This window comes from Salvelinus alpinus, chromosome 7 (genome assembly GCF_045679555.1).
Source record: "Salvelinus alpinus chromosome 7, SLU_Salpinus.1, whole genome shotgun sequence".
Taxonomy (NCBI): domain Eukaryota; kingdom Metazoa; phylum Chordata; class Actinopteri; order Salmoniformes; family Salmonidae; genus Salvelinus; species Salvelinus alpinus.
The window spans coordinates 25,019,117-25,046,968 of NC_092092.1; the positions used below are offsets into that span (position 1 = coordinate 25,019,117).

Genomic DNA, 27,852 nt, shown 5'->3' on the forward strand with positions numbered 1-27,852 from the left:
GAGCACGTCCAACATACCTTATTCTATACAGCATACTGTACATGGTACATCCACCCTGACCCCCTCTCAGTTTCAACATGAGAGAAATTATCATGTTTTAGGAATTCTATCCAGAGAGATTAATAAATGCATGTGTTGTTCATGGTATTCAGGATAAACAAACAATGTGTCATGAAATCACTTATTTTAAAGTACACAAAGTGAGTAACTTACAAGCGGCTTTCCTGCTGCGTAAATAGGCACCGAGTCTTCTAAGGATATCAGGAATCCTAGCCGTCGGGCACTCCCTGACGTAGCGACGCGCCGATGGGCGTTGTTCTTCCATAATGAGATACTTTATAACTGCAGCGCTGCCACTGACGTCAATCTAGCCAGAAGGATTTGTGACCTGTGGACTACAGTTTTTGGACTCTTTGGGAAACTTGCTTTTTGCGATTTTCGGCTGAAAACCATTTCTGTGAAATTATAGTCACTCCGCAGTCGCATTAAGTAAGTTGACTTTTCTTCCAATTGAAGTTATTTATTCGCTAGATTAATGCGCATGGAATATGTGGTACGCACGGAACACCAACACCAAGCGGGCTTTCAGGGGAGCGGCTTGGTTTATTTTTCTAGTACCTTTAACACCCATAACGTGGTTGACAGATGGTTGTCTTTATTTTACTTATCGACTATCAGTGTGTCGACATACAATAGCTTTTTCCGTTATATTATGTGACATTTAAAAATTTTGCTAGATAGTTGGAGTAGAATTGTTTGTTTATAATTCATGCGCACTTATTGATAATATGGATGCAACCAATACAAACATTGTCTCTACTGACTGAATCTGCGGTGTTGTGTGAAAGGTGGTCTGTTCTTATCTAGACTGCCTTTTTTTATACATTTTTAGTAAGGACAGGCCACACTAAAAATAGTGTAGGTAGTATGCACATATCTTCAGCTTATTACAAGTTGAATATAAGGAGGACATTAATATTGTCTCTTTTAGAACTCTGCTGATAGACATTCCACGGTGCTGATAAAGTTTTGGAGTAGGCGCTGTTCTGAGTTCAGAACGGGTACTGCAAATCCTGCAGTGACACACCCATGTCCCAGTCCCACAGAACTGGAGAGCGACTGAGACATTCACAAACTAACGGTGTCCCTTCCTTTTATCATTTAGCTTCTTCTGGCAAGATGCTGCTCCTTCTACTGGGAATTGTCATCCTGCACGCCGCAGCCCTAGTCCTCCTGTTTGTGTCAACGATTGTCAGCGTAAGTAAACCATCGTTATCAATGAATGATCTGATAAAGCAACGTATTATTGATATCTCATTTATGATAATCATTCCAAACAGATTTTTTTTTTTTTTTATACATTTAAAAATCAGTAGTTTGTTTTAAAGCATTGACATCTCTGCTATCTGTAAAGGTGTTTTCTATCAGGCTGCAGTGTTCTCTTGTTAATAGCAATACTGTGTTTATCTTCTAGGCCTGGACAACAGGGTCCACTAGCAGCTCAGACCTCTGGAATAACTGCTCTACAACCAATGGAGGATACCACTGTGACCCAGCCTACACTGGAGGTAGGGTGCAGTACAGACTGACTTTGTACATCTGTGGCTTGTTTTTTTTTCCATTCTGCATGATGCTGATGATGCCTCTTGTCCAATAGTAAACTTATTTTGAAAGAATATACTGTAGACATGTATTTCTTGACCCTGTAAATTGAGTAGTCTGTTTGTGCATTTGACATCAAGCTGGGTGTCGATTCTTCTGAGGTGTGTCTTGAGAATAAGTTCAGCACTGTTGGTTGACTGAAAGATCAGTAGACAGTAAGACATGGGAAGACCTGAACTGTGATTAACTACAACTGGCTTAATCCCTGAAAGCCCACCCATTCACTCTCTAGTTTACCGTGCCCCTGAAGGGCGTGTAAGGCGCCACTGTGACTCTACTGCCATCAAGGGGTGAAGATGTGAACCTGGAGTTTGCCCTGTTCATAGGCTCTCCTCTGTATAAATAGTCATGGTGTGATGTCCATATTCAGGCTGCATGTTTGGGAGGCCGTAGTGGTGGGATGAAGGTTTAGGGTGGGACTTTGTAGGAAATTTCAAGAGTTAGCTCTGGGGAGGGGTGTGTGTGGCAGGCAGGGAGGCCTTGGACCACCCCATGTAGGACATAGTGCGCGGACAACCCTGGTCACGCCCATGTATCAGATTGTGTGTACAGCGAGAGCATTAACAAAACGAGATCTAGCAGCTGTGTTTGTCTGAGACAGATTTAGACAAACGCCAACAGTGGTTGGAGGGTAAGACTGCACAAAGATTGCAACTAGACCATATTAAACGAGAAGTTATGAATGTACATTACATGACCAAAAGTATGTTAACACCTGTTTGTCAAACACCTCATTCCAAAATCATGGGCATTAATATGCTGTATGGACCTCGCTTTGTGCATTGTCATGAAACAGGAAAGGGCCTTCCCCAAACTGTTGCCACAAAGTTGGAAGCTCAGAATCGACTAGAATGTCATTGTATGCTGCAGCTTTACGATTTCCCTTCATTGGAACTAAGGGGCCTAGCCCGAACCATGAAAAATAGCCCCAGACCATTATTCCTCCTCCACCAAACTTTACAGTTGGCACAATGCATTCGGGTAGGTAGTGTTCTCCTGGCATCCGCCAAACCCAGATTTGTCCGTCGGACTGCCAGATGGTGAAGCGTGATTCATCACTTCAGAGAACATGTTTCCACTGCTCCAGAGTCCAATGGTGGCGAGCTTTACCCCACTCCAGCTGATGCTTGGTATGGTGATCTTAGGCTTGTGTGCGGCTGTTCGGCCATGGAAACCCATTTCATAAAGCTCTCGACGAACAGTTCTTGTGCAGACGTTGCTTCCACAGGCAGTTTGGAACTCGATAGTAAGTGTTGCAACTGAGGACAGAAGATTTTTTACACGCTACTTGTAATAACAGCACTTACATTTGACCGGGTCAGCTCTCGCAGGGCAGACATTTTCCTGTGCCACATTGAAAGTCACTGAGCTCTTCAGTGAGACCATTTTACTGACAATGTTTGTCTATGGAGATTGCATGGTTGTGTGCTCGGTTTTTATACACCTGTCAGCAACCGGTGTGTCTGAAATAGCCGAATCCACTAATTTGAAGTGGTGTCCACATACTTTTGTGTGTGTGCATTTGCAATAGAATATCTTACAATTTCCAGAAACATGATTCTAGAGGCACTGTAATACTATAGAACTTGTGTTCAATTGCCTTAGACCCAGTACCACAGTGCTAACTGCAGTAGCCTCGAGCCCATCAGGCCGTAGCTAGCTGGCTGGTGATGTCATGTGTCTAGAATGTGCGGGTGGGTCTTGGGCCCCGGTGTGTGTTGTCAATGAGACAGGCAGTAGAGCCAACAGCAGGCTGAAGCCAACATGCTCGCTCTGTCTTTCTCTCTCTCTCCCCCTCTGCCAGGTGGATTCATGGAACAGCTTGTTTGTTTGATTTGCTTTCATTACACCACTGATTGACATACTGTGTTTGTGTAAGGAGGCACGTGTGTTTGTTCTGTGAGGAGGGAGGGATCGAGGGGAAGATAGTGGAGTCTGTACTCAAGTGCACGGGGCCCGGCCCAGTCAATCAGTAGTGCTCAAAGGCCCCTGGATTACTTTACTGAGCAATCAGTACATCTGGCATGCCTGGACTGGGAGAGATAAACATGAGGACAGAGCATACTGAGTAACATGAGGCTCAGTATACTGAGAGGGCGGGATGGTGGTGGAGGCACGTCCGAAGGTCACACCCACTGGGTGGCCTTTTATTTTTAATTTTGCTATTAGGAGTTAAGTTATGTAGTTATGCGTAGTTTATATTCCACATGGGGATTGGTTTGTTTTGTCCATCTTGTTTGCACTTGACCTGCCTTTGCCCCTGAAATGGGAATCCAGTCTTAGTTTGTATCACAAATTAGAGTTAAGCAAAGTCCACACTAGGGTTGCGCCTTCCTGTATGTTAGTTATTACATGGACACACAACAGCTGGTATGATCTCTACTGTAGCCACAAGCTGGCACATTAATCTTTTATATGAAGCTTCGATAGTCGGGACTCAACAAACCAAGAACAATTCTTAATTTTCCTGTTTGGACTTTTCTGTGAAATCTTTGTCTGTATATTTTATATACATTGTAGAGTATAGACTACAGTATAACATATTGTTGTACGGGTATACCCATGGCGCATATAATGGCAATACCCGTAGACACAAGCACAACGAGCGTTATTATGGTAGATATTCTGTCCCCAGAGGACCACATCTCACACCAGAAAATCCCCCATGCCACAACGTCACAGCCTTCTGGTACCAGACAGGCAGCCCTGAAGAGAGGAAAGAAGAGAACGTGTCTGTTTATCAACAGTATAGATGGAGATATTTATAGAGCCCTAATATAGAGCAGAACAACCAAGGATAATGTAACCTATCATGTTTAGGCCTATACATGGAGTTATTGCATGTCATTACATATACATTCCAGTATTCTCGTTATTATGAGAGCTGTTTGTATTGGTTTTGTGTAATGCTTTCGTGGATATAAATAGTGTTTGTCATATTGCTGTACAGTGGATGGGTTCGATAATAGTGTTGTTGGCAATTTCCTCTGCCATATCTCCTGTCTAGTGTGCTCTGCTCTGGAGTGAGTGCAGCATGGGGACAGACATAATTGTCTTTCTGGGTAACCTGACTCTTTGATGGCCTCATCGAATCCATTAAACCCTGTTGTCATTTCCCCAAACCTCTCATGAAAAGATGTATTAGTTTACTGGAAAACTACAGGTGCATCATGGGAGATTTAGAAACCATCTACAAATGGATATCAACTGAAGAAACTGTTATGAATTAGTAATGTGTTTGCAGACTGAGTACTTTTGCTGATGTTTGTTTGTGTGGTCACGCAAGGTCGCCACAAAGCCAACTGTCTCCTTACTTCAACATTATTTACGCATCTACTTCTTAGCTACAGTCATTCATTAAGGTTGCTTAACCAATTTAGTGATGCTAAAGCAGCCTGAGCAGGGCCTCAAAAACCACTGGATTCATGATTAATTAAATACCTGTAAAAACAAGCATGCACAGTAAGTTTGGTACCTGACAGACTTAAATACTGAGACTGGAACCTTCTCTTCCTACTTGACTAAGGTCCAGTGTCTTTAGTATCCTATGAGAGTGTGCAGTTCTGTTTGGCTCTGTAGAACTTTTTTTGTTTGTTTGGGTAGCATTAGCCACCAAAAGGGGACTGTAGCAGACACAGCTAAACATGAGATGAGAGAGGGATGGCTGGCTTAGGAAACATGAGTGGATGCAGGTTGCATGCATGACCCTCAGACAAGAAATAGACCCCCTTGGAAGTCCAGGCATTCCAGACGTAGATAGCGCTACAACCACAGCACTAACACACACAGATTGGTGGGGGGGCTATGTCTCAAATTCCCTGGCTGTCAATATAGGTTACTATAATGGGTTAACAGGGCTTTCTGTACTGTAGTAAGCTGGCCTTGGAACAGTGGTAGGTAGCCAGAGGATCAATATGTTACACAGTGTTAGGGGCCTGTGTGTATTACTGAGTACGCTACAATGCTTTCAGGAACAGAATATCTATGTAGGTACCATTATTGTAAATCCATTAAGGATTCCAGGTAACTAAACAAGACTCATTCCCTGTCTGGCCAGACCAATATTTAGCTGATCAACAATTTTGAGTTTCATTCTCATAAAAGTGGTTGCTTTAGTGTTGCGACCTCGGCATGATTCGTTTACCATGTTGTGTATAAAAAGTGAAGTTGATTTCTAGAAGTGAGTCTTATGGGTCCATGTGCTGTATAGCCATGTATCCTGTGTGGTCCTCTGTAGCTCAGTTGGTAGAGCATGTCTATTGCAACACCAGGATAGTGGGTTTGGGACCAACCATAATAAGAAAAAAAAAGAATCCACTTTGGATAAAATAATCTGCTAAATGTCATATATTATTATCTATAATTGACTGACAAGCTCCCTCTCTCTTCCCTACAGAGTGGATCCAGGCAGTGCAGGCCCTGATGATCCTGTCCATCATCTTCAGCTTCATCTCTCTCTTCCTGTTCTTCTGTCAGCTCTTCACCCTCCAGAAGGGAGGACGCTTCTTTGTCACTGGAGTCTTCCAGATCCTTGCCAGTGAGTAGCCATTTTGTCCAGAAAAACACAACTGAAACGGACACATTCAGAAGTTTACACTACACTCTTCGAAGTATATGTGCCTGGAAGAACCTTTTGGGTTGCCCCCCCTGGCGGAACCTTTCCACTTGAAAAATGTTCCTCAAGCAACCCCTCTGAAAAGGTTATTTGAGGAACCCCTGTGTAAATGTTCCAACCAGAACCTTTATGTGATTGGAGGGGTTCAATTCTTAACCTTTTATTGTAGAGGTGACAGCCTATCAGATTGAGGTGTGGCTTATTGGAGGCATAGCTTTCAGATAATTATTTTTGTTCACACTTTAGCATAAATGTCATTCCTGTTCAAATTTGTACACCGCAAATTAAAATGTTCCTTGAATGCATGTTACATATTCTAATATGATTATCATTGCTGATTACATATAGTGGTAACTATTCGGACTTTGGAATTTTTATATGCTCTTGAAGAACTCAAACTCCTTTGTTAGCTTCCTTGAAACTACAAAACCACCAGTGTTCAACCTTAGCATGTAATGACAATACAACAGAACAGATGAACTGGAATGACATTTAGTCTAACGGGTGACTAAGATATATTTTACAGCCACGCCTCTACTCCAGGGTCCCTCCATGAACCCGTTGCTACAATAGGGGTTTATCCCTTGTTTATTGTATTCTGTGCCCTTTGGCTATGGATAGACACTTCTTCTAGTCTATTGTGTCAAAGGGCTGCCAATGTCAAACCTCCCAGGTTGGCACTGTAGGCTGTGCCAGTGGGCACAGAGACAATGACACAAGTGGAAATGTCAAGACAGGCAATGTAGGGGGTGAACAACAAAACATCAACAAAGAGACAATGCCATGACATGCTTGTTCAGTGGGCAGGGCTGGGGAACTTGGAAGTAGACCAAGGTTCTAGATGAGGAAGTGACAGAGGCCTGTTTATGGTTAAATAGCCACCATCTCCCCCAATGCTGCCCAGCAGGGTTCATAGTAGGACACATTAAATAAAGCACAGATTGTGATGACATGACACAACAATTTGGTCTTCAAGTTCAAATGGAATTCACTCTATTGTATGTAAACATTTCCTCTCATCCTCTCCAGGTCTGTTTGTGATGAGTGGAGCAGTGATCTACACAGTGATGAGTCCGGACTGGGTGCCAGCATCGGAGGCCTTCGGCTGGGCTTATATCCTGGCCTGGGTGGCCTTCCCTCTGGCCCTGATCAGCGGACTCATCTACGTCATCTTGAGAAAACGGGAATGAGGCCCGTGTCCCCTAACCTCCACCCCGCCCTCAGCATTAACAATCACCCCTAGGAGACTAAACTCAAAAGCTTGAGGACCTGTATACCTCACTGGGTCACAAGGCTGCTTCACCTAGGTCTGCACCGCACCCTAGGGGTAACACCAAAAACACAACCACCAAAAATGACATAATGAAACAACCAATACTGTCAAATGTATATACTGTAGTATCTATGGTTTAAAACCTATTTATAACACATTTTACGTGTATGTACATAGTATTGTCGTGTTGCTCCGTTGACAAAAATATTCGTATGAGCTTCATTTTAGCTGATAAAGTGCCTAAATATTTGTTTATAATTAGGCGCTGTTTGTTTCTCTCTATGTAACCCACCAAAAATGTAAGAATAAAAAAGTTTTGAACTATTTTAACCAAAGTGCATGTATAAAATATAGAACTAGAAAGAATGTGTAACTGAGCTTGCTTTACAAAAACTAAAAGTGGTAACATCCAAATTATGGTTGTTAAAGGGATTCTCCAGTACTTAGTATACATTTTAGCCAGTAGTTTTAAAAGTAGAGCTCACGATCCAAAAAGTGGCCCCTGAAAATTGCGAACTATGACACGTGCCCAATGTCACTGCTCCCTCTCATGCTCTGCTGTGTGTGCCTCTTCCTAGTTGTCACAAATATGGTGAGGAGCTGAAGCTCATTGGTTGAACTAAAATTGCTAGGGGGCTGGCTCAAATGGGACAAATTCTAGGAAAAATGGCAAAGCACAGCATTAAGAAAAAATTGCTTTCAAACTAGGGATTTCGTGGCTAATTGAGGTAAGACGGTAATTCTGAACTACACATTGACACATCCAGCCCAAAGAGGGAGATTTAAAAGAAATACTTAGTAGTTGCCAAAGGTCCGGAGCATGTCTTTAACCATTCAAATGTTGGTTTGGTTATTTCTGTTTGTAAAATGTTTCAACATTATTTTTCTATTTTTTATTTTCAACAAAGATGGTGCTATGTATTTACCATTCCTATTACTGATAGCCATTTTGCGATCATTTACAGTCAAATGACTTGACTTATGCCAAGAAGTAACTAGGACATCAGGGTGAGAAGTAGACTCCATTGTAATGTCCATGTGCCTAACTGCTTATGTGTATAGAGAAGGCTATTCCATTTTGATTTGTCTAAATAAAAGCTTTGAAACAATCAGCTTTGATTGTTCGGCTACAAGGAGTGTTGAGTGATGTAGCGTTAGTTTATTTTGTTGGAATGCCATTTGGAATGTCAGTATTAGAAGATCCTGCCAATGTTCCATTTGCATTACTTAAACTGTTTTAGACAAGTTCAAGGATGGAGAATGTGAGCTAAATGACATTAGCAATGACTAAGATCTATGTTGTCTTTTCTCTCTTTGTTGTAAGGCCATGTTGATTTGTTGTGTTTGTGTTTAGCATATGTACGACCAGTAAACACACTAGAACCTTTCTCTTGGGCGGAGTACTGTAACAACTAGTGGGGCATTGTAGCCAGATCCAAATTGATTTAAAGTTTTTATATCTAACATTTTATAGAGCTATTTCAATATTGAAGGTCAAGCTCTGAGGCCGCCTACTCAAACCTGATCAAGGCAGAATAGAGGACATTACTTTTAGTATTGGCTTTGTCATGTGGGAGAAAATGGACAGTGAGGTTTGCAGGTATGTTCTGTTTGCATACAAATGTTCTGTTTCACATACTTGAGTTTGACAAGCTGCAGTCACTGCCACCCTGATGAATGCAACTTCTTTCTTTTTGGGGAAAACATTGTTAACATGATATTAATAATATATCTATGACTATCTAGTATGCAGACTGATTCAATAAATCCAACCAAATTGAAAACAGCTCCTACCTACGGGGATTTGTATATTTCAGTACTCATACTGTATGTTGTGTATTCTTCCTCAGAATAAAACTAACACTAACCCCATTAGACCTATATCCAATACATTGCATAATGTTGAACTCTAACTATTTAGCCAAATACAATGTTAATAGCTATGTTGTTTAAGTCTATTGTCTGCCTTGAAGTTATGGTAAACTACTGAAGTGAAAGGTGCAGTACATGAAAGAGTGTAAAGTGGAATCCCTGCCAATGTTAACTGTATCTGGTTGGTCTGAGATAACTGTGTGCTATTAAAGAGAATGCAAATTCTGAGTTCTCCCTCTTTCTGTGGCCATGATGTAATGATACCTGCACTAGGGGCTCGATTCAATCTGTATTGCCGAAGTCCAGCGCTATAGCGCGCTTTAAATTTAAAGGTACTTCCCTATTGAGCCGACATATGCAGCATTTACTGTGAATGCAGTCTGTGCGGGAACATTGCCTTTAAATGTGCAGTGGATTCGGAAATTATTCAGACCCCTTGACTTTTTCCACATTTTGTTACGTTACATCCTTACTATAAAGTTGATGAGAAAAATATATATTTCATCCATCTACACACAATACCCCATAATGACAAAGCAAAAACTGAAATATGACATTTACATAGGTATTCAGACCCTTTACTCAGTACTTTGTTGAAGCACCTTTGCCAATGATTACAGCCACGAGTCTTCTTGGGTATGATGCTACAAGCTTGGCACACCTGTATTTGGGGAGTTTCTCCCATTCTTCTCTGCAGATCCTCTCAAGCTCTGTCAGGTTGGATGGGGAGTGTCTCTGCACAGCTATTTTCAGGTCTCTCCAGAGATGTTAGATCGGATTGAAGTCCAGGCTCTGGCTGAGACACTCAAGGACATTCAGAGACTTGTCCTGAAGCCACTCCTGCATTGTCTTAGCTGTGAACTTAGGATCGTTGTCCTGTTGGAAGGTGAACTTTCGCCACACTCTGAGGTCCTGAGAGCTCTGGAGCAGGTTTTCATGAAGGATCTCTCTGTACTTTGCTCCGTTCATCTTTCCCTCGATCCTGACTAGTCCTCTAGTCCCTGCCGCTGAAAAACATCCCTGGTGCCAGGTTTCCTCCAGATGTGATGCTTGGCATTCAGGCAAAATAGTTCAATCTTGGTTTCATCAGACCAGAGAATCTTGTTTCTCGTGGTCTTTGAGTACTTTAGGTGCCTTTTGGCAAATTCCAAGCGGGCTGTCATGTGTCTTTTACTGAGGAGTGGCTTCCGTCTGGCAACTCTACCATAAAGGCCTGATTTGTGGAGTGCTGCAGAGAGAGATGGTTGTGCTTCTGGAAGGTTCTTCCATCTCCACAGAGGAACTCTGAAGCTCTGTCAGAGTGACCATCGGCTTCTTGGTCAACTCCCTGACCAAGGCCCTTCTCCCCCGATTGCTCAGTTTGGCCAGGCGGCCAGCTCTAGGATGAGTCTTGGTGGTTCCAAATTTCTTCCATTTAAGAATGATGGAGGCCAGTGTGTTCTTGGGAACTTCAATGCTGCAGAAATTGTTTGGTACCATTCCCCAGATCTGTTTCTCGACACAGTCCTGTCTCTGAGCTTTACGGACAATTCCTTCGACTTCATGGCTTGGTTTTTGCTATGACATGCACTGTCAACTGTGGGACCTTATATAGACAGGTGTGTGCCTTTTCAAATCATGTCAATACATTTAATTTACCACAGGTGGACTCCAATCAAGTTGTAGAAACATCTCAAGGCTGATCAATGGAAACAGGATGCACCTGAGCTCAATTTAGAGTCTCATAGCAAAGGGTCTGAATACTTATGTAAATAAGGTATTTCAGTTTTTTTATTTTTTGCAAACATTTCTAAAAACTTGTTTCACTTCGTCATAATGGCATATTTTGTGTAGATTGATGAGTAAAAAATGTATTTAATACATTTTAGAATAAGGCTGTAACATAACCAAAATGTGGAAAAAGTCAAGGGCCTGAATACTTTCTGAATGCACTGTATATTGCGCTGTAGCGCAGATCTTCAGCACTACTGATTGAATCCAGCCCTAGCTCTGCATACACCAACTCAGACATATATTTTCTGTACATCTCCTTATTTAACATGTGCTTCATACAGTATGTGCTTCATGTCACTGGTTTAAACACACCTTCTGTGCCCATTCCGGGGCAGTCTGTCTGTAGCATGTGGGCTACTGTAACTTAAGGTACCTGGTCGTGTGACTGCAGCAGCAGCAGCTATGTGACTAGTGTTTAACATGGTGGTACTAAGGCATGATGGGCGACCCGGCGATGCAGTCTTCCTTGGTATGAAGCTAGTGTTTCTCTGTCAGCAACCTGTCAAGAGAACCATTGCGCTCTCCCAGAAGCTTGGCTGATGCGTAAAACCCGCAAATTCAGACAAACAAAAAGGTATACCGGGTTCGCAATCAAAAAGATATCGCATAAAGCTTACTTCATTATTATTATTGTTTAAAAAATTCACTGGATCGGGGATAGCGTACACAGACGTTTTGGCTTTACAGCTTTACACACTTTACACAGGCTGTAAAGCCGAAATGTCTGTGTACGCTATCCCTGATGCAGTGAAAATCATTTTAAAAAAGTGAATAATGAGGTAAGCATTATGCTACATCCTTTTGAGTGCGAACCCATTACACCTTTTTGTTGGTCTGTCAGCAAACTGCCCAGTACACAATGCTGTCATCAGCACAGTGAGAGAGAGAGACAGAGAGAGACAAGAGGACTCAGATAAGACACAGTATGATCACTGTTGGTGAGAATTTGTCCATCTTAAACTGTAGGTGAGAATTAGCTATGTAGCTACAATCTTTCATATGGTCCTGCCAAAAACATACAATCTTGTGAGAGAGAAACAAGCTGAGTTGTCAGGAGTAAAATCAAATCTAAACAGATACAGATGTAGGATCTTCATTTGTTCACCCTTTAGTTGCAGGAAATTTCTTGCACAGCAGGAAATGCAAATGTGTAGTGTATTCAAGGTTTACAAATGCTTCTAAAGTTTGTAGTTTCGGCTTTAAAATGTCAACGTCTACATTCATTTTTCATTATAATCCACACAATAATTCAAATTTCTTGTTGCTGCAATATTATTTTCCTGCTGTGAGAAACTGTTCAATTTAAGATCCTACATCTGTCTGTATTCCGTATAGCTACCCAAACCACTGTCATTTCATGTCTGTTTAGATGGTCATTAGCTAACTGTTGCACAAGGGTTCAGTTAGAAGATACGTTTCTCTAATGAAGACTGCACCTTCATGTATCTCTGTCTGTACAGCTGCACAGAATGCCATGTTCTGAGCTAAACTCAAATTACTTTTGATATGACTCATTCTAAACTCATCAATAAAGGATGTTTCTTACCACCACCTCTTTTTGCAGCCTTGTGGACAAGGCTAAATATTTCTGCATAGAGTAAAAAAAAATCCCTTTTTTTATAAACAACATTCTGTTTGAGTATCTAGACTTCCAACTAGGGTTGCAAAATAAGCTGATCCACCCCTAAAAAAATATATATATATATATGTCTGGTAACTTTCCACAAATTCCTAGATTTACTCCTTATTCCCTAATAATTCCAGAAGTCCCACCAACTTGGATTTCTGGAAAACCTGTGGATATTGATTAAGTTACCAGAATTTTGCAACCCTACGTAAAACATACAGTATCGCAATCCCATCTTTAGAACAGAGGCACTTCTCGTTCACAAATTAAATTGTCAGTTCAGAACCAGCTCACTTTTGTAGATCTATGTAATGTTTGAAAGCGAAGTGATGACGGGTGAGTTTCCAACCATGAAAGAGGACACCTGGAGACATCTTGGATTCCTGCTGGAGGCCTGGGAGGTCACTCTGCCCAACTGCCTCCCCTCATACTTCACATAGCTGTGGGTAAAACAAGGACACTGGGCTGTCTCACTGTGTGTTGGCATCCATCACACGAAGCTGCTGCCTGTCGACCCAGATCTCTTTTTATACACACTGGCGAAGAAGAAGATGATGATGCCTGTGCACTTCATGGCAGCTTGAGTACTTTTAAACACGAAACATTATGCAATTAAAGTATGTCTTGCCAGTGAAGTAGAGGAAACACATTTAGGGGTCTATTCAATCCATATTGCTGAAGCCTTCAGAAATGATTCCCCTTGACTAATTCCACATTTTGTTGTTACAGCCTGAATTCAAAATAGATTACATATATTTGTATATTTTAACCATCTACACATAATGACAAAGTGAAAACATGTTTTTAGACATTTTTGCAGATGTATTGAAAATTAAATAAAGAAATATATAATTTACATAAGTATTCACACCCATGAATCAATACTTGTTAGAATCACCTTTGGCAATGATTACAGCTGTGAGTCTTTCTGGGTAAGTCTCTACAAGCTTTGCACACCTGGATTTTACAATTATTTGCACATTATTCTTTAAAAAATACTTCAAGCTCTGTCAAGTTGGTTGTTGATCATTGCTAGACAGGTATGTTCAAGTGTTGCTATAGATTTAAGTCAAAACTGTAACTAGTCCACTCAGGAACTCAGGAACATTCAATGTCGTCTTGGTAATTAACTCCAGTGTATATTTGGCCTTGTGTTTTAGGTTATTGTCATGTTGGAAAGCAGACATGAATCCGGTTTTCCTCTCAGACTTTACCTGTGCTTAGCTCTATTCTGTTTCTTTTTAGCCTATAAAAACTCCCTAGTCCTTGAAGAGGAAAATATGAAGAGCGGTACTTTGTATTTGTATTCAGGACATTTTTGCAGTTTTGCTAGTGCCTTATTGCAAACAGGATGCGTGCTTTGGAATATTTGTATTCTGTACAGGCTTCCTTTTTCACTCTGTCATTTAGGTTAGTATTGTGGAGTAACTACAAAGTTGTTGATCCATCCTCAGTTCTCCTATCACAGCCATTAAACTAACTGTTTTAAAGTCTCCATTGGCCTCATGGTAAATCCCTGAGCAGTTTCCTTCCTCTCTGGCAACTGAGTTAGGAAGGACGCCTGTATCTTTGTAGTGACTGGGTGTATTGATACACCATCCAAAGTGTAATTAATAACTTTACCATGCGCAAAGGGATATTCACTGTCTGTTTTTTTTATTTTTACCCATCCAGCAATAGGTGCCCTTCTTTGATGTATGTGTGGGGGACAGAGATGAGTTATTCATTCAAAAATCATCTTAAACACTATTATTGCACATATTGTGTCCATTCAACTTATTATATGACTTGTTAAGCTAAATTTTACTCCTGAAATATTTAGTCTTGCCATTACAAAGGGGTTAAAAATCCTAAAAACATAATTCCACTTTGACATTATGGGTTAATGTGTGTAGGCCAGTGACACAAAATCTGTAACACAACAAAATGTGGAAAAAGTAAAGTGGGTGTCAATACTTTCTAAAGGTATGTGTGTATGTCTGTGTAGGTGTGTGCATGAGTGACTGAATGTGTACTAAGATGCGGAGAATCAGAGCAGGTGGTCAGCAGTCTGATGACTTGTACTGTAGATAGAAACTGTCTCTGGGCCTGTTGTTATGAGATCTCATGCTGCGATACTGTCTGCCCGACAGTAAGGGAGAGAACAGCTCGTGGCTGGGGTGTGTGGGGTCCTTGATGAAGCTGCGTGCCTTCCTCAGACAGTAATGTACTGGGCCGTCTTCACCACCCGCTGGAGGGCCTTGCGGTCGTGGGCGGAGCAAATTCCCTTACCAGGCCGTGATGCAACCGGTCAGGATGCTCTCGATGGTGCAGCAATAGCACCGGGGCGTTATGCCAAATTTCTTCAGCTGTAACACATTCTAGATGACAGAATATTCAGAGAGAAAAGACTCAGAAGACATTACATTGTAGTTTTGAAATACGTGTGTGGCAGTTTGGCAGTTTGGGATTTTTGAAAAACCCCTGTAAAGCATGGCCAGTAGTCAAAAAGACTTCAACACAGCCATTATTAGTAGATCCTATATTTATCATATGAGGTCTGCATTAGTTCACTGGCTTTTGTGGACTAATATAGCCTCCTGCCTCTATTACGACTAATGATGAATAGTGGGGGTCAGAGGATTTCACAGCCCTGTTTACATGATAATTGCCCCTGATTGACTCACATTCTAACAAATAACTGTCTGTTCCTACTCACTTTAAATGGATGAAATCCAATCGATGGTTCTCCCCGTACCATGTTTGTTTTGTTGTATTCAGAATTGTCTCTGTTCTCTCACTGCCTCCAAATGTTTAAGTTAGGGTAGTCCATCTATTTTGGGTGGAGATGACTGGAAATCTACAGTAGTAGCCCTCTAAATGTTTCCTTGTTCTCTTAAACCACATGGTGAGTGCCAAGCTGGGACAATTGTGTGCCGCCCTATGGGACTCCCGATCACGGCCGGTTGTGATACAGCCCGGGATTGAACCCGTGTCTCTAGTGACACCTCTAGCACTGTGATGCAGTGCCTTGGACTGCAGCGCCACTCGGGAGGACTTTACCTTTTCCATTTCTAACACTAGATCAGGTTCTATGGTTTAATGGGGATCATTTCCTAAACCAAACAAATGTAATTTCTAAAAAGGGATTTTCTTTTGGGAGAAATGGTGGGAGTGCCTGTGGGCCAAAGTTTAGCTAGAATAAACAACATATTTGCTCTGCACATGTACACGTAGGCATTATCTCACATGTACAGTTCAACATGGCTGGAGAAGGGTGTAATTGCAAACCACAATTAGGGACGTTATCTGATATAGGCGTTTCTTGATATCAAGTTACACCCATTGATGCTAGCCTTTGTTCCGTGGCCATTTCTTTTTTGTTCCCGGCCATTTGTGTCGGGGACAACAGTTCTTGACAACTGTAGCTAAGCCTAACCCTTTTCCTAACATTTACCTGTCTCCTAACCTGCCACGTTAATTATCCTAACCTGCCACGTTACTTTTCCTAACCTGCTATGGAAACATAACACCAGAACTGACCAATGGCAGGTATCAATGGACATTTCCTGATATCAGGGGGCACATGCATAAAGAAATGCCCCAAATTGCAGTCTGCAATTACACTACATTCCATGGCTGATCATACCTGGATGTTGTCTTGTGGTGCTATAGAGTGCCACAGTATGAGTCATAATACCCACAAAACCTAGCGGTCAAACAGGAAAATGGTTCCAATAATTTTTCCAACACAAATTTTTCCCACAGAGGATTTTAGAAACACTTAAAATAAGGGCTGGGTTTCGTGTAGGCTTACCCTGGCGTGATGTTTTGATAGCCGTGTAAATCTCCCTAGAACAAGGTGATGTTTATAAAGGCAAACCTTCTTACCACACCATTCCAGCGCCTTCCCAGCTCCTTCCAACACCTTCCCAGTTACGAGGCTAATAGAGCCCAGCTGAGGTTCATTAGTTCATCAAGTGTATGATTGACTGGACAATTAGCCCAAACTGTTGAGAAGGCTGCTGCTCACCTTCAGAGATGATTTTTCTTGAGCATTTCTTTAACTTTAAATGAACTGCCCTCTGCCTCCAGGGATCGATGTACTGACACTACACAATGTAGCTCATGGTCCTCCGGGCCAGCAGGTGGTGCTGGTGCACGCATTCTCCGCCATTTGTGGCAGAGCCTGGGCAGAGGCCACCACCACAGACCAGAGCTAGGAGGGGTCTCAGGGTACAGAGGCTCAGTGAGGCAGAGTAAACGGCTTAATTCCCTAGGCTTGATTACATCTTTTTACAAACAGAAATGCTCAAGAATAAGGAACTTAAAGTATAACTTCAGTATCTAAGGTTTCTCTTAAACTGAAAGTATTTAAGCTCCCAACTTGTCTGCTGTTGTCTCCAGTCCTTTCTCCTCTGAATGTGAGCAGCAGCCTTCTCAACTGTTTGGGCTAATGGTCCAGCCAATCACACAAAATTATGGAAAAAATATTTATAGATGACATTTGTTTTAGCGTTGTTAAATAGGAATGGCGCTCACATTGGCTTGGTCTCGTAGTGAGGAGCCTATTAAACGTAGCTAGTTTCATAAACATATTTTGGGGAATTCGTAAATGAATTGGAATAAATGACCAAACTATAAAATTAGCTAGCCGGCTATGGGTAATTGTAGCTAGCTACCTAGAAGTAGTGCTAGCTAGCTATGTTAGCTTGTTGGTACATTAATAGCTCAGGTTGGTTGTTTTTAAGCTCAACTTCAAGATTTCCACCAAGGGCGTTGCCTCTCCGATCATCACTCTCCCTGCTTGGGCAAGTAATATTTAAGGTACACTCGGATGTGACGATGTAAAACGTCATTCAAGGGCTGAGGGTTTAGGGCCGAGGGCTGTTTACTCTGTATTTGAACTACAGCTTTCTAAAACAGGAGGCACAGTGCTAACCCTAAGGTCTGGCGCAACGGGAGCCTGACAAATTCTGTGACAACCCCTCATCCCGCTTCCTCTGAACACTCAGCAAGACGTGCCCAGGCAGCCCCTCCAGACCCCAGGTTTCCTACCCAAAATGTGAGCCTGATCCAAGGGTCCTCCTCTCTCCATATGCCAGGATGTGGGAGGGCTTAAAAAAGGTTTACTAAAAGCAGATCTGTGCATTCAAAACTGTGATATTGAAGAAGGAAAAGGATGGAAGAAAACCCTCCTTAACCCAAGTCAAAGATCAAATAACCCATGTATGTCAGCGTAAGCTAAAAACAGTAAGACATTTTTTCTCCTGCTGACCACTTATAAGTAGGAATCTACAATTAATAAAACATATTTAAAAGAGATGGCACCACAGGTTCAAACGTGGTGTGGAAAAAATGTATGTCTCTTTACTGGGCCTGGAGTTTTTCCTGATCAGTTAAAACTCTGGGTCCTATTCGTAGGCTATGACAAAATATTCTTATTACAGATAGCTTCCCTTTTCATCCGTGCTATGACTAGGGCTAGGGTTTTTCTTGTCATGTCATGTAAATTGGAAACACTCCTGGCCTAAGGTGGATCAAACTCTTTCAAACTACCACAATCTTGTTATTATTAATTCTGAGCCAGAGACAACAACTTCAATGGACAACATACTCTGAGGTTTCGTGAACTACTGTAGCACGGCTGAGCGTTATGCAAAGAATGGTTACAATGTCTTCAAATATTAATTTCATAACCTGGCGGGGGCTGTGGTGGTCTTCCCCCAGAGTTTTGGGGGGCATCTCAAGTTCATTTCCTGAATTTCTACACAACCTAATGACCCATGGCCATTCTAGCCATCTCTACTGTAGTTTCAATCTTTTTGTCCCGTGTTTGCTGCACAGAGAAAATAAAGTGTTGTATCTGCAAAAATTCACCTCAGCTTTGTCAGACTGGTTCACCCTGGCTTCCTGACCCTGCTGAGATCTGATCCTGCTAAAATGAGGCTTAACAAATAATTAACTCGGTGTACATTTATACATTATATTATCCAAGAATAGAATCAATGGTTCAATAATTGAAATGACCATTATTCCCAGATCCCAGACTGTAGCTTTAAGCTAAATTAAATGTAACTATATGTAATAAAAGTCATAATGTATTAGGAGAGGACCATAAACAATAACTTGTAATGCTGCATACCGGGTGTGGCGGGGGGATAAGTATGTTTTACTTTAAATGATAGGTATGTACAATCCTGTTACTCTGGTTGTGTAAGATGCTGTTGTCACCTAACTCTGTCTCTAAATCCACAATGGCTGTGCACATCTCGTGTTCTTACCCCCACCCCCTGTAAGTCTGAAACTTGCATGTTCGGAAAGAGTCTCTCCTTATCCTCTTTTCTAAGAAGAAACAGTTCTTAGTACGAGAACACAGAAGACCATCGGTTGGATCAACAAATTGAGACAGTTGTGGTGGATTAAGAAAATGGAACAAGGTTGGGCTATACAAGGCAAGCCCCAACTCAGAATCATGGGGCACTCTAGTCACTTCTGTGTGTGTATTGTGACCAGCCCCCTAATCAATACGTTTTTAATAAAGTTAATATCCTGATTGGTGATTGACCTCGTCTCTCCTCATTATTTGTCATTTAAAATATCCACCACATTACTAGTGTCAGAATCAAGTGGTGTCAGTATTCACATCCTGCTTCACACAGGCAAAAGAGATATACCCTGAGAATCTGGGTCTACCAATCCATGGTGTCCATGGATCAATTTAAAGCAAAATGTCGGCCGGAACCAGTACCAGAGCCACGCATGTCCCCAAAACAAGGGACTTTACATCTAAGAGGATAATTAAGCTGTTGCCATGTAGCTTCTGTAGGCCTACCCATCAACTCAAGAAGACACGTTGTATCCATTCACTGATATTGTTAATAATATACTAAATTCACCTGAGCTCCATAGACTGGTCTTCCCTGGCTGTCTGACACTGTTGGGACACCTTTCACCATCTGATCCTGCTAACCCATGATGAGCATAGTGTTGTGTACTAACAGTGCACCACAACAGTGAAGCCTGTAGAGCTGTTTATTACCGTGTCATTGTGAAAAGTAAGCAGTTAGCTAACTGACAGATCAATAACGTTGCACATCTAATAAAATGTCACATTGCACTGAAAAAAATTAAGAATATCAGTCTTCAATCGTTTTGCTGCTGGTTTCATTGTTTGATTCAGATCTAGTGTGATGAAGGCAAAAAGAATAGCTAACGTTAGAGAGATAACTAACTAGCTAACGTTAGCTAACATTTGGCTAGCTCTCTCTCAAAAGTTACATTAACTAGCGAAAGCTAGCCAAGTTCATTTACTTCTGTTGAAAAGGGACAAAACAAAGTCGACAAAACATTTCCATACACACAACAGCTTTTAGATAGTGATATGAAGTGGCTATTATAGCACTATCTGACAGATAGCTAGAGGCTAGAGCTGAACATATTGACATATTGATTATCGTGGACTAGGCCCAAATCCGCGACACTCAAGAAGAAGGAGAAGGAGGAAAGGTGTGCGGGATACCTGACAAGACTTCGTTGGAGATTGGATACATTTCCTCTACCCTCCGTTCTATTGGTGAAAGTGCAATCCCTGGAGAATAAACTGGATGAGCTCCGTTCGAGACTATCCTATCAATGTGATCTGAAGAACTGTAATATCCTACATTCCTCAGAGACGTGGCTGAACAAGGACATGGTAAATATAAATCGAGCTGTTTTTCTACACATCGGGAGGACACAGCAGCTGCGTCGGTTAAGCTCAGGGGAGTGGGTGTGAGTCACTTTGTTAACAAAAACTGGTGCACGATCTCTAATATTAAGGAAGTCTTGAGGTTCTGCTCGCCTGAGTTAGAATACCTCATGATAAGCTGTAGACTACACTATTTACCAAGAGAGTTTGAATCTTTATTTTTTTCGTAGCTGTCTATTTACCACCAAAAAACGATGTTGGCACTAAGAACACACACCAACAATAAGGGCATAAATAAACAAGAAAATGATCACCCAGAGGTTGCGCTCGTAGTGGCCGGTGACTTTAATGCAGGAAAACTGAAAACCATTTGACAAAATCTTTACCAGCATGTCACCTCTACAACTAGAGGCGAAAAAAACTAGATCACCTTTATTCCACACACACAGACACATATAAGGCTCTCCCTCGCCCTTCTTTTGGCAAATCTGACCATAACTTTATCCTCCTAATTCCTGTTTACAAGCAAAAACTCAAACAGGAAGTACCAGTTACGGCCACAATACAGAAGTGGTCAGAGGAAGCAGATGCCAAGCTACAGGACTGTTTTGCTAGCACAGACTGGAATATGTTCCAGGATTCATCGGATGGCATTGAAGAGTTTACCGCATGCATTAATAAGCGTCTCGAAGACGTTGTCCGCACAGTGACCGTGCGTACATATCTCAACCAGAAGCCATAGATTACAGGCAACACCACCACTGAGCTAAAAGCTAGAGCTGCCGCTTTCAATGAGAGGGATAATAATCCTGACCAACAACTGTCTGTCATATACAGTGCCGTCAGAAAGTATTCAGACCTCTTGACTTTTCCCACATTTTGTTACGTTACAGCCGTATTCTAAAATGGATTAAAAAAATAAAACTCAGCAATCTAAATACCCCAAAATGACAAAGTAAAAACAGGTTTTAAAAAATGTTTGCAAATTTATTCAAATTAAAAAACAGAAATACCTTATTTACATAAGTATTCAGACCCTTTGCTATGAGACTCGAATTTGAGCTCAGGTGCATCTTGTTTCCATTGATCATCCTTGAGATGTTTTTACAACTTGATTGGATTCCGCCTGTGGTAAATTCAATTGATTGTCCATGATTTGGAAAGGCACACACCTGAATATACAGTGCAAAAGCATTCACTCCCTTGGCGTTTTTCCTATTTTGTTGCATTACAACCTGTAATTTAAATGGATTTGTGGTATCTGTGGTATGACCTAAAGATAGCTGTACACCAGCGGAACCCATCCAACTTGAAGGAGCTGGAGCAGTTTAGCCTTGAAGAATGGGCAAAAATCCAAGTGGCTAGATGTGCCAAGCTTATAGAGACATACCCCAAGAGACTTGCAGCTGTAATTGCTGCAAAAGGTGGCTCTACAAAGTATTGACTTGGGGGGGTGAATAGTTATGCATGCTCAAGTGTTCAGTTTTTTTGTGTTATTTCTTGTTTGTTTCACAAGAAAAAATATTTAGCATCTTCAAAGTGGTAGGCATGTTGTGTAAATTAAATGATACAAACCCCCCAAAAATCCATTTGAATTCCAGGTTGTAAGGCAACAAAATAGGAAAAATGCCAAGGGGGGTGAATACTTTCGCAAGCCACTGTTTAAGGTCCCACAGTTGACAGTGCATATCAGAGCAAAAACCAAGCCATGAGGTCAAAGGAATTGTCCGTAGAGCTCCGAGACAGGACTGTGTCGAGGCACAGATCTGGAGAAGGGTACCAAAATATTTCTGCAGCATTGAAGCTCCACAAGAACACAGTGGACTCCATCATTCTTAAATGGAAGAAGTTTGGAACCAAAAAGACTCTTCTTAGAGCTGGCCGCCCGGGCAAAACAGCAATCGGGGGAGAAGGGTCTTGGTCAGGGAGGTGACCAAGAAACCGATGGTCACTCTGACAGAGCTCTAGAGTTCCTCTGTGGAGATGGTAGAAACTTCCATCTCCATCTCCATCTCTGCAGCACCATACTTTAGTTTATTTGGTCAATATTTTCTTAACTCTTTCTTGAACTGTATTGTTGGCTTATAAGTAAGCATTTCAAGGTAAGGTCTACACTTGTTGTATTCGGCGCATGTAACAAAGTTCGATTTGATTTTGACATGCTGGTAGAAATTAGGTAAAACGCATTAAAGTCTCCGGCCATTAGGAGCGCCACTTCTGGATGAGCATTTTCTTGTTTGCTTATGGCCTTATATAGCTTGTTGAGTGCGGTCTTAGTGCAAGCATCGGTTTGTGCTGGTAAATAGACGGCTACGAATAACATAGATAAAAACTCTCTTGGTAGATAGTGTGGTCTACAGCTTATCATGAGGTATTCTACCTCAGGCGAGCAATACCTAGAGACTTCTTTAATATTAGACATCGCACACCAGCAGTTATTGACAAATAGACAAACACACCAACACACCTCGTCTTACCAGACGTAGCTGCTCTATCCTGCTGATGCACGGAAAACCCAGACAGCTCTATATTATCCATGTCGTTGTTCAGCCACGACTCAATGAAACATAAGATATTACAGTTTCTAATGTCCTGTTTGTAGGATAGTCTCAACTGTAGAGCATCGAGTTTGTTTTCCAGTGATTGCACGTTGACCACTAAAACCGATGGTAATGTTGATTTACTCACTCGCCTATGAATCCTAACAAGGCACCCCAACATTCTCCCTCGGTATCTCTGCCTTTTCTTCACGCTAATGACGGAGATTTGGGCCTGTTCTCCAGAAAGCAGTGTATCCTTCGCGTCGAACTCATTAAAGAAAACATCTTTGTCCAGTTGGAGGTGAGTAATCGCTGTTCTGATGTCCAGAAGCTCTTTTCGGTCATAAGAGACGGTAGCAGCAACTTTAGGTACAAAATAAGTTTCAAACAATGCAAAAAAAAATAACAAAATAGCCCAGTTGATTAGGAACCTGTAAAACGGCAGCCAGCCCCTCCGGCGCCATTATGAGTTAAGTACTTCTCCGATGAGGAGACGACACTTCTCAAGTACTGGGAAATGCTTTCTCGCCACACATTTTTTGGTGGCTGTTTAACATTCTAATTTTCAAAATTCTTATACACATTTCATCCGCCATGTGTTTTAATCTGTGGGGTGTCTCTGAATGGATTGGTGTTTTTAATTCACAGGATATCTTTTGATCTTTTGTTTAGTTTTTTATTAATTCACAGTATGGCTTCCCTCTCTGTGTTTCTATCCAGTTTCCAGCACGTGACCCTCCCCCAACCACACCATGGATTACAATTTCCCCCTGCAGAACGTCTCCCATTCATAAATCGACGTCTCTCACCTGCTGTATACATCAGCACTGGGATTTCTGACAACAGAGCTCTGCACTCTCACAAAAAACGAAAGAAAAAAAATGTCCTCCACAGCTGGTGTTTTCGCATACATTGTCCTTGGCGTACCTCAGGGGTATGTTTCAGAACTGCTTTTTTTCAAAGTGCTCCATTGAAAACCATTAATTTGTGGATGTTATCCTTTCATTCAAATGTGCTCGGTCAGCTGAAAATGACTGGATATGACTGGCAGCTAAGAACCAGAACACCTGACAGATTAATTTCAAACAATTTATGTCAAGAGCCCAGGATATGGAGACATAAAGAGAGTATTGAAAAATTACATTATTTTAGATGGGGCTCATAACTGATTTTTTTATACATTAATGGCATGTTACCTTTGGTTACATGTTTTCCTTGCTATCAGAATAAACTGTAGGCTGGGCCTGACATGACGTTAAAATCTTGTATGACAGGAGTATTTTTTTAAGGCAAGCATTTCACAGAACTATTGTTTCAGTAGTGGTCTAAATCTGAAAATGTGACTAATCGTTGGAATGAATTGTTTCGCGTTTCAACTTGCTCAGCGGAACACTAACACACATTTGTATGCCAAAGACATGCTTGTCACCGGCAGGACTGGGGAGTTTGTTAGGATCTAAATAAATATGAAAGGAGCAAAGACCAGGTAAAAAGTTAGAGGAAAACTCACCTCAGTCTTCAGAAACCTAACCCTGGGATAGGGTTTTATACATTTGTTTATGCCAAAGACACACCAGAATGGCTTTCCAAGAGGTGTTGAGTGTTCCTGAGGGGTCTAGTCTCAGTCCTGACTTAAATCAGTTTTTTTTTAAGACAAGGTTTGAATATTGCTGTCCATCAATGATTGCCAACCAAATGTTAACAAAAACAATGGATATATGTTGTGCAAAGTTGGTAGAATCTTATTCCGAATGATTCACAGCTGTAATGGCTGCCAAAGGTGCTTCCACCAAGTATTAACTCAGGGGGGTGAAGGGTGGAGACTTATCCACCATTTCGCTACACCCGCAATAACATCTGCTAAATATGTGTATGTGACCAATTTCAATTATGATATTTCAGAATATTTCATTCTTAATTTGTAAAATGTTCTTTAACTTTCTTTTACTTTGAAAATGTAGAGTAGGTTGTCTAGATCTGTAGGAAATAAATATAGTTTAATCCCTTTTAGATTTTAAAGCAGCAAAATGTGAAAAGAAAGTTAATGGGGGTGTCAACTTTCTATAGGCACTGTAAGTGTTAAGTACATGTGGTCTGTTTCAGTTTCCCTGGCGACGCTCCAGACGGATTACCAGCAAGTGTACTCAAAGCATGCGGGGACCAACTGGCAAGTGTCTTCACTGACATTTTCAACCTCTCCCTGACCGAGTCTGTAATACCTACATGTTTCAAGCAGACCAACATAGTCCCTGTGCCCAAGGAAGTGAAGGTAACCTGCCTTAATAATTACCGCCCGTAGCACTCACGTCGGTAGCCATGAAGTGCTTTGAAAAGCTGGTTATGGCTCACATAAACACCATCATCCCGGATAAACTAGAACCACTCCAATTCGCATACCGCCCCAACAGATCCACAGATGATGCAATCTCAATCGCACTCAACACTGCCCTTTCCCACCTGAACAAAAGGAACACCTATGTGAGAGTGCTGTTCATTGACTACAGCTCAGCGTTCAACACCATAGCGCCCACAAAGCTCATCACTAAACTAAGTACCCTGGGGCTAAACACCTCCCACTGCAACTGGATCCTGGTCTTCCTGACGGGCCACCCCCAGGTGGTAAAGGTAGGCAACAACACATCTACCACGCTGATCCTCAACACAAGGGCCTCTCAGGTGTGCGTGCTTAGTTACCTCCTGTACTCCCTGTTCACCCACGACTGTGTGGCCAAACACGATTCCAACACCATCATTAAGTTTGCTGACGACACAACAGTGGTAGGCCTGATTACCGACAACAATGAGACAGCCTATAGGGAGGAGGTCGGAGACCTGGCAGTGTGGGGCCAGGCCAACAACCTCTCCCTCAATGTCAGCAAGACAAAGGAGCTGATCATGGACTACAGGAAAAGGCGGGCTGAACAGGCCCACATTAACATCGACAGGGCTGTAGTGGAGCGGGTCGAAGTTTAAAGTTTCTTGATGTTCACATCAAAAAACTATCATGGACCAAACATACTAAGACAGTCGTGAAGAGGGCATGACAACACCTTTTCCCTCTCAGGAGACCGAAAAGATTTGGCATGGGTCGCCAGATCCTCAAAGAGTTCTACAGCTGCACCATCGAGAACATCCTGACCGGTTGCATCACCGCATGGTATGGCAACCGCTCGGCATCTGACCATAACGCGCTACAGAAGGTAGTGCGTACGGCCCAGTACATCACTGGGGCCAAGCTTCCCGCCATCCAGGACCTATATACTAGGCGGTGTCAGAGGAAAGCCCCAAAAATTGTCAAAGACTCCAGTCACCAAAGTCATAGTCTGTTCTCTCTGCTACCACACAGCAAGCGGTACCGGAGCGCCAAGTCTAGGATCAAAAGGCTCCTTAACAGCTTAGGGGCGGCAGGTAGCCTAGTGGTTAGAGCGTTGGGCCAGTAACCGAAAGGTTGCTGGATAGAATCCCCAAACTGACAAGGTAAAAATCTGTCATTCTGCCTCTGAGCAAGGCAGTTAATCCACTGTTCCCCGGGCGCCGAAGACATGGATGTCGATTATGGCAGCCCCTGCACCTCTCGGAGGGGTTGGGTTAAATGCAGAAGACACATTTCAGATGAATGCATTCAGTTGTACAACTGACTAGGTATCCCCCTTTCCCTTCTACCCCCAAGCCATAAAACTGCTGAACAATTAATCAAATGGCCACCCGGACTATTTACATTGACCCCCCCCAATTTGTTTTTACACTGCTGCTACTAGCTGTTTATTATCTATGCATAGTCACTTTACCCCTACCTACACATTACCTTGATAAACCTGTACCCCCGCACATTGACACGGTACCGGTACCACCTGTATATAGCCTCGTTATTGTTATGTTATTGTGTTACTTTTGATAATTTTTTACTTTAGTTTATTTGGTAAATATTTTCTTAACTATTTAACTCTTTCTTGAACTGCATTGTTGGTTAAGGGCTTGTATTTCACTGTAAGGTCTACTAGACCTGTTGTATTCGGTGCATGTGAGCTTTGCTTTGCTACACCAGTTTCATGTGCAGAACATATGTACACCTCAGGCAACAGAGGAGAGGTTACACAGTAGAACCAAATCAAGGAGCCTAATATGACAAGAAACTGAACTGCTTACATCTGTCATCCAATCACAGTGGAAGTAAAAACATTTACAAACGGTATGGATGATGCAAACAGAAGTTGGCACATCGACGGTACCGGCTTCAGATGACTCCCAGATGATAGTCTCATCTTTCCATAAGGTGGTCATATTAGTTTGTATGCCAAACAATGCAGACGCGGCTAGAGACGTTTTCGCGAGAAGACCGATTTTCAGTATGTCTCATGGTCTGACAAACACTGCTGCAGCTCGGCTCCCTTCCACTGCGGATGCGGAGGGCAGTCATAGGCAGAGATATCTCTAGCTTAAACTGATGAATTTTGATGGTGATTTTTTTGTATTATGTTACTTAGATTGACGCACCGGTGCAACAATAAACTCTTAAGAGGTTTGCACAGGTGATGTTCAAATGACAGTCATGACAGATCCTGGAAACCATTTTCCTTTCCTTTCATTCTCCTAGTCTCTCATTATTCATAGGTAGAAGTTTGACGTGGCAAGGAGGTGACTTTCATTTCACTAGAACAGAAACAGAAACTTAGACACGGGACATATAAAGACCTGTGTTCTACGAAGCCATCACATTAAGGTTATTCCCTACTCTGGTTATTAAAAGGCTCTGAACTTATCAAGCACAAGCAGTCAAAAATGTATGCAAATTATAGTCCAGACGAAGTAGTTAAATGTAGG

General features: G+C 41.9%; 1 protein-coding gene and 1 long non-coding RNA gene across 2 annotated transcripts in view; both read left to right on the top strand.

The window, feature by feature from the left end:
- The first annotated feature begins 351 nt into the window (after positions 1 to 351).
- On the top strand, positions 352 to 9,647 carry LOC139580659 (peripheral myelin protein 22-like). The gene is made up of 5 exons (XM_071409545.1): positions 352 to 489; positions 1,166 to 1,257; positions 1,475 to 1,568; positions 6,059 to 6,199; positions 7,307 to 9,647. Exons 2-5 carry the CDS (start codon positions 1,180 to 1,182, stop codon positions 7,465 to 7,467), a joined length of 474 nt encoding a protein of 157 aa, XP_071265646.1. The 5' UTR covers positions 352 to 489; positions 1,166 to 1,179; the 3' UTR covers positions 7,468 to 9,647.
- Positions 9,648 to 27,723: 18,076 nt separating this feature from the next.
- LOC139580205 (uncharacterized) overlaps positions 27,724 to 27,852 on the top strand; it is a 6,215-nt gene continuing 6,086 nt past the window's right edge. The window contains exon 1 of the long non-coding RNA XR_011675994.1: positions 27,724 to 27,852. This exon is cut by the window's right edge and continues 134 nt beyond it. This is a non-coding gene — a long non-coding RNA (uncharacterized lncRNA).